The 7,725-nt window shown below is 44.8% G+C and overlaps 1 protein-coding gene across 1 annotated transcript; it reads right to left on the bottom strand.

Moving 5' to 3' along the window:
- Positions 1-289: 289 nt before the first annotated feature.
- Positions 290-1,326, bottom strand: LOC121837817 (zinc finger protein 723-like). The gene is made up of 2 exons (XM_042293641.1): positions 1,314-1,326; positions 290-1,079 (listed from the first exon to the last, which is right to left on the bottom strand). Exons 1-2 carry the CDS (start codon positions 1,324-1,326, stop codon positions 469-471), a joined length of 624 nt encoding a protein of 207 aa, XP_042149575.1. The 3' UTR covers positions 290-468.
- Between the last annotated feature and the right edge of the window lie 6,399 nt (positions 1,327-7,725).

Raw genomic sequence — 7,725 nt, 5'->3', positions numbered from 1 at the left:
AGCGGGAGAGCGGCGAGCCTGGCGAGCCGGTGAGCGCTGGGGAAACGGAAGCCAGAAGCACCCAACCGGAAACCAACGCCACTCCGAATGACGTCACAGGCGAAGCTGGTGCCGCTTCAATGTTGAGTTGAGGGTTGCCGGAGATACCAATTTCTTTTATTTTTTTTAATGAAAACTAGGGTAAGCAGGAAAGAATAGTTTTCGGTCCTTTGTTTTATATGTGGCCGGGATCAATTCCCGCAATTAATTAGCCAAAGTCCGCAAATTGTTGCACCGCCCCTTTAAGATAAAATGCTACTAAGCAGTACTGCAGCTGTTGCCTACTGCAGTAGATAACGTTAACTGATGAATATCCATGTTTCTCAACCTCAGGTGAACAAATTTCAACACACAAACAGTGAAACACACGGTAAAACATGAAAACTCTTCCACATGAATGACCTCCAGAAATTCCATGGCTCCGATTCCTCACTTGTGCATTCTTTTTCTATGCCTACTTAAATGGGTTTTTGTGCCAAACACTTGCCCACATGCTTCACACTTGTAAGGCCGCTCCCCACTGTGGGTTCGTTTATGACTCAAGAAGTTTGATTGAGCAGAAAATGTTTTCTCACAGATGCCACACTGATATGGTTTCTCCCCCGTATGGACTCTTTTGTGAGTAACCAGGTGATCTTTCTTTCCAAATGTCTTCTGGCAAACCTCACAGCGAAACGGTTTCTCCCCCGTGTGAGTCCTCATGTGAGTCTGTAAGGTACCGATTACAGCAAACGCTCTCTCGCACACAAAGCAGCGGAATGGCTTCTCTCCCGTGTGAGTCCTCATGTGAAGCCGTAAGTTGCAATTTACAGCAAACACTCTCTCGCAGACAGAGCAGCGGAAAGGCTTCTCCCCTGTGTGCGTCCTTTTGTGCCTGGTGACATCGTTTTGATAAGGAGTGGTGTAAGGGCAGAACTCACAGTCGTACATGCCCTGATGTCGTGGTCGCGTCTCGGGTTGCGACTCAACCAGTTCGCCTGTAGTGGAAAAGAAGTCGCTCTCGCTGTCCCCATCGTCCCAGAAGACTGCTTTGGTCGGCACTGTTAGGGAGACCCGAGAAACAAGGAGAGTCAATGACAATGAAAGTTCAATGCCAACGCGCAAGCATTAGACAAATTTGGCAAATCGGCATTGCAATCAGCAGAAACTGGAACACACAAACAAGCGTACCGACACCTGTTCATTTGAGAGCAAAGAAAACAAACGCGTCAAATAAAAACTTCAAGTATTGAGAAAGGCTGTAAGGCTGTTATTACACGAAAGTATTATCACACTTTGAATCAGCATAGCCCATTCATGCAGATCATTTTCATGTGCACTTTATTTTTCAATGAATTCAGCTCATCTCGCATCCTAAGAGCCTTAAGGAACAATAAAAGAGCCTAATCTCTGGGCCTGTGAATTGCCGTGAAATATAAGGCTGCAGTGAAGGTAGCATGTAGCCTGCGAAGTCTGTCTGCTGTAATAATATTCTAGAAAAAGTCACCATACAGTCAATGTCACTGTACATCAATGAAAAATCACACACTACTTGAGTATCCAAGTACTTCTTCCAGGCTTGTAATCCCAAACACCAGGCAAGAGCAAGCGGTGCAAAACAATCCTGTCGCACAGGTTTTCTTTGTACAAATAGAGTGGTGGTGAATGCAATCACATTGGTTGACTGCTTGAGCTAATCTAAATTACTGGGATCCGTCTGGTGCAAAAGGAGATGCTCATTTTGATTCAATGATGCTGGACTGGTTGGTATAAGCAAATTAGACTGCACAAAAAATGCATGCTCTCAAAAGTAGAGTTGGCCAGTCAGAAGAAGTCTCCTTGCAAAGCAACAACGTGCCATTAGCCGAATCCCGGAGAAAAGCTCACCGCAAAACCGGCGGATGCGGAGAAAAGCTCACCGGCCATTTAGCTTATGCGGAGAAACGGTCACAGATTGTTGTCCTTCTTTTCATATGGAGGCTGTTGGAGCCTGCGTAACATATATAAATGTATTATCATTAAAATTCGCCAGTTTTGTAAAAAAAAAAAAAATGTCAGTTTTTGTAATATTGTTAAGCTTATTGGTAGGGCTACGTGTTTTCGGAGTTTATTTCTTGCGAAATTCGGGAGTGTTTTTCGGAGTTTTTTTTTTTTTAGCAAATATAGGGTGTTTATCAGAGTTTATTTTTCATAAATCCCCCATTCTCTGAAATTTGGAGAATGATTTCGCAGTGTTTCCTATTAAAAAAAATAATAACTCGGTGCAAACGTATGCCAGATTAAAAAAAAAAAACTCGCTTGTCTCAATTTTTTTTTCATTTGAATTTGGCGTTGGTGTCATTGGCAATACTAAATTGTCCTACGACAAAAGTTGCACACAAGTGTGACTTCAATAAACGCCGATACCTTAAAATCAATAAACTGCCGGAGGTAGCCGCAAGGAAGCTCGTAGTCATCCCATCAACCTATCCCGCAACCGCACGAGGTGGAGTGGATAAAGGAGCGGTGCAACGATATTCAATTGGAATGTTTTTCACTTGACACGAGCTTATTGGCACACCTGGGACTCAAGGATACTCACACGCAACGCCACTGGCCAAGAAACTCGATATCCTTTGTTGCGGTGTAATTTCAAGGACAAAAGCGATCATTTTCATTCAATCTCTCCTTTGCAAAATTTGATGACGTAACGTGGGGATCGCAGTACACCCAAGTGACGATATTTCAATGCGGTTCATAGATTGGACCCGAGCATTGCGTGGGCACTCGACTTGGGCTCGTGATAATCGCTAGCTCGAGGAGCATCCGGGTAGTGACCCGTGTCCAATCGCTGCAACGACGACAACAGCCAAGCCATAACAATGTCTGGAACTCAGCGCGTGTCCTGCGCTTTGCCAACCCCAGCGCGTGGCTATGATCAACACTGGCGGCATATAATCGGCTCCAGATCACGTGGCCGCTTGTTCTGGCTGCGAGTTGAGGGGGTGAACGCTGGTCATTTTTCTTTAATTTTTTTTTTAGACTTCTATTGCGTGGGGTGAAAAACGAACGCGTGTTTCATAGGTCATTAACGTTAGGGATCCGTTTTAAGCGGTATTTGAGCAAAGTACAAAAATTGTTGCATTGCATAGAGAAGTTTCAACTGCCCCCTTCCCTATTTTATACAACCTCTATGGTCCATAGCTTTCTATGTTACCCCAGAAACATACCTTCTCCTTTCTCTAAATCCCAAATCCCATGACCCAAACTGGAAACCAAAGGAGTGGCTTTTGTCGGGACACGAACGGTACAATGACCTGTTTCCCTGAACCAACCTTGATGAGACAAGCCGTAAGACCCTGTTTTGACAACTGTCCGATGCTTGAAAGATAATTATGGTGTCATTTTCCCAGGACCACTGATCATGCGCTGCTCAAATTGTAAAAAGTTACTTTTTCTTATTTTGCTGTGTGTGTGTGTGTGTGTGTGTGGGGGGGGGGGGGGTGGCATGGGCACATATAACAATTCGAAGTTTATTGGATAAATCCGAATTGACAAAATTTGTACCGGCGGGTGTTTTGGGGAGTTTTTCGGCTTTATTAGAAAACACAGCCTTACTTATTGGGAATATTGCTCCCAAATTGACAATTGCAGGCGAGTATTTTTTTGTGCTTTGCTTTCTATGGAACGAAAGCCTAGCTGAAAAGTTTATGCATGTGAAGAACAGGAAAAAGTTTCAAAACTTAATGTGAAATTGCCTGCGCAACAACTTGGTGCCTGAAATCCTCTTTAAGGTTTTTGTTAACTAGTTAGTAGAACTAGTCAGTAGAATATCGAGGCTTCTTTTTTCTACGGACAAGCACGTTTTCTAACTGTTCACGCTGGTGTTTCCACACGTTGCCTTTGTGTGATAGTGCCCTTTTACGGCGAGCCACCCATGAGACCTTGAAGGCTGCACATTGTCACCGTTGTTACTCGTGACCTATATAATAACTAGGTAAGGTAGAGAATTGGGCGAGTTGGGGGTAAACGTTATATGTGATGAAAATTGCTCAAACAACGAGTACGGAGTGACAACAACAAACTCGACAGGACAAAGCTGTTCTTGTCTAAAGATTCATTAGTGAAAAAAAGATAATATGCAAACGATCGGGAGTCAAAGAAAGAATAAAAACACTTAAGGACAAGGACAGACAGCACAGTTCTTTCAACTAGCAACACACATTTACTGGTGTCTCCTTCAATAGTGCTATCTTCCTAACGTTTGAGACTAAAGAGGAAGATGCGGAAATTAATATATTTATATACACCCGGAAAAAAAAAGTGTTTTTATTCTTTCTTTGACTCCCGTATTTTCACCAACACGCTCTTTCATCTTTGCAAACGATCGACACACCGCTATTCATATTAGCTCGCAAAAAAACAAACCTCTTTATCTGAAAGAGCTACCTTTGGCGCTCTGTCAAGCTGTCAATGAGTTGTCTTTTTTGCGGATGTCCGATGTTCTGATTTTATAATTGCTGCGTCATTAATATACAGAATGGGTGATTACTAATTTCTGAGGAATTAGTAAATATGCCCAATGAACTTCAAGAATATTACAAAAAAGAGGAAAATTATTTTTAATGAAGTGAGTAATTCTAATTGTGTTAAATTGCCACGTGTGACTCACAATCCGCTAAGCTAAGAAAAAAGAAGAAAAAAAAATCGGTGAGGTTTTCTCCGCATCTGCCGGTTTTGCGGTGAGATTTTTCTCCAGTGAGCTTTTCTCCAGTGAGCTATACTCTGGTGAGCTTTTTTCCGGTGATAAATTTTCCAGCGAGCTTTTCTTCGCTGCCCTCATTTGCTGCATCTTGCCACGGAGGCCAGACTTGACGTGCAAGCTTGAAAAGAGTGTGAGGTAAGCATTTGACTACTTTTTAAAGGGATACTACAACGAAATTTCGGCGCTCATTTTTTGGCCTATATGTGTTCAAAACAGCAGTATCACATGGAACATACCAATATCTTGTTAAAAAAGTCTCGAAAAGGAATTTTAAAACGAATTAAACGATTAGCAAAGAGCACCTGGTGGATGTCGCTAACGCCTCGTTTGTAATGCTCGTCTAGGAACCTTGGCAGCTAGTGACGGAGGTTGTCTCGTCTCCGGCCACGACGAGAGAAGGGGGGAAGGAGGAACTCTCCTCTTCCCGAGAATCCCTTTTGTGTGTCGCAGAAGTCGCTATTGTCCCCCTAGAAGATTATAGAAGATTAACCCGTCACTCAAAATTCGTACAAAAGCAGCCGCTTCGGTGGCTGGAACGACTAGGCCATCCTCTCGACGTCAGCCTCGCCGTAGCTTTGCTCGTCTTGAGACGACCTACGTCACGATTGCGTTGGATGTCACGTGCTCTAAGCTGGGCCTTCTCCGAGCGCTTGCCAGAGTGGGCCATTTATAACGAAAAATACAGCCACCATGATCAAAATACAAACGTGCGATTGTCATTTACGGATATTGTGGATCATATTCAACCTATTTTTGAACACGACGGGAATATTTCAAATTTCGTTGAAGTATCCCTTTAAAACCCCAAGCACAGCACACTGACATAAACACCAAAAGCAAATCATAATAAAAAAAACGGTAACAGGAGTGTTTAGAAAAAACTTGCATGTAAAACGAACAGGACTACTATTTATATGGCCGTACTCTGTACTGGACATTCAAGTTCGACTTTTGCTTCATGCTCTTGATTTGAGAAAATCGTGCGCCAGAACTGTAATAAAATAGAAAAGGCAGATTGATAACAGGGTCAACGATCGAAATGCAGCAAAAGGAATTTAGAAGCGGTGTATAAGGCCAAGATCCTTCAAAAACTCATGAACCTGTGTATGTGGAATGAGCGGTCCTCCCCAAGCAAAAGTATCAGATGAAATGGAACATGCTCATGGTAAAACAATGCAAAATGTTTGCGACGTTCACGCTCATATTTTGGGCAGACTAAGAGAATATGTAGAATAGTTAGGGGTTCAGAGCAGGAATCGCACTTGTGTGCTCCTTCTCCTCTTAGATGTCCATCAGTGAAATGCATATGTCCTATCCGCAATCGACACAGAATATTCCTCAAAGAAAAAGCCGTTTTACAACTCCCCGTAACACCGAATTAGAGCGCAGCTCTTGAGGAGGGAAGGGTACTGGGGGGGGGGGGGGGGGGGGGGGCGGGGCGGGGTGAAGTGACCTGGGGGGTCACGTGACGATGCCGATGATGTTATCAGTGACGTCACCGATGACGTCATCAGTGACGTTGACGATGCGGACTCCGATGACGTCATCAGCGGTGATGACGATGCAGATGTCAGTGACGTCACTGATGACGTCATCCATGATGAGGACGATGCGGATGCCGGTGACGTCATCAGTGATGACGATGCGGATGCCGGTGAGGTCATCAGTGACGTCACTGATGACGTCATCAGTGATGACGATGCGGATGCCGGTGACGTCATCAGTGACGATGACGTCATCGGGGAGGCCACGTGACCTCGGCGGGGGGTTACGTGACCTTGGGGGTGGTCCCGTGACCTCGGGAGGGTGTCACGTGACCTCGGGGGGGGGGGGGGGGTCACGTAACCTCGGGGGAGGGGTTCACGTGACCCTGAGGGGGTCACGTGACCTCGGGGGTGGTCACGCGACCTCGGGGGGGGGGGGGGGGGGGGGGTCACGTGACTTGGGGAGTCACATGAACTTGTGGGCCACGTGACCCTAGGGGAGGGGTCACGTGACCCCACAAGGTCACGTGACCTTGGGGTGACTTCGGTTACGCCGACGGCGACGCCGCTCAAGCCGGGAACGGGCCCCCAAGAGCTGCGCTCTAAAAAAAACACCCTCGCGATGCCTGCGACTTTTCCATTCAGTTAGAGTGCTTTTGATGACGTGAAGTTTATTGTGGGTGTCAGTGTCCCATTCCCTTTGCCAGTTCTTTGTTAGCTGCCTTTGTAGTTTTGCTCCACGATCAGCCGAAGTTGCGGCAGCTCGATCGGCCTCCTCATTACCAGCTATGCCCATGTGGCTGGGTACCCAGCAGAGCTGAATAGCTAGTTTCAGCTCCAGTGCTTTAAGCGCTCGTCAATGCGGATCTGTTACCAAGAGGGTTCTTATTGTACTAATCAAGTCGGAGGAAAAACAACCGTGTTAAGGAATTTATGTTTCAAAACGTGCTTAACTGTCATTATTAAACCCTAGAGCTCGGCTGCGAGCACTGTGGCATCCCTAATTATGCTTCGAACACACTGAATGAACCCCGAAACAAGAGCACATCCAACGTACTCTGCAGTTTTTGTGCCATCTGTAATCAGACTATGGTAATTTCCGTAACGGGCATGCATTTCAAGAAGTTCTTGTCTTATGACATCTACAGGCACTACTTTCTTGTTATATTTGGTCAAGGAGAGATAGCTGTTTATTATGTTGTTCTTCCAAGGGGCCAGTGGTTGCTGGAGTTCAACAAAAGGAACCAGGTGCTTCAAAGCTATGTTTGTCCAGTCAGTATTTTTATGCGCAAAGCAAAAGGTTTTGTGATAGATGGCCTATTCTGAAAGGTGCATTCATATTGTATAGTTTTGTATGATAGAGTGGACAGGATTGTTTGGCAAAGAGCGAATTTCGAGATATTATGGTATATATATATATATATATATATATATAATATATATATATATATATGTGTGTGTGTGTGTGTGTCTTTTAAG

This window comes from Ixodes scapularis, unplaced genomic scaffold (assembly GCF_016920785.2).
Source record: "Ixodes scapularis isolate PalLabHiFi unplaced genomic scaffold, ASM1692078v2 PGA_scaffold4__175_contigs__length_147842914, whole genome shotgun sequence".
Taxonomy (NCBI): Eukaryota; Metazoa; Arthropoda; class Arachnida; order Ixodida; family Ixodidae; genus Ixodes; species Ixodes scapularis.
This window is presented reverse-complemented; position numbering and strand designations above follow the sequence as displayed.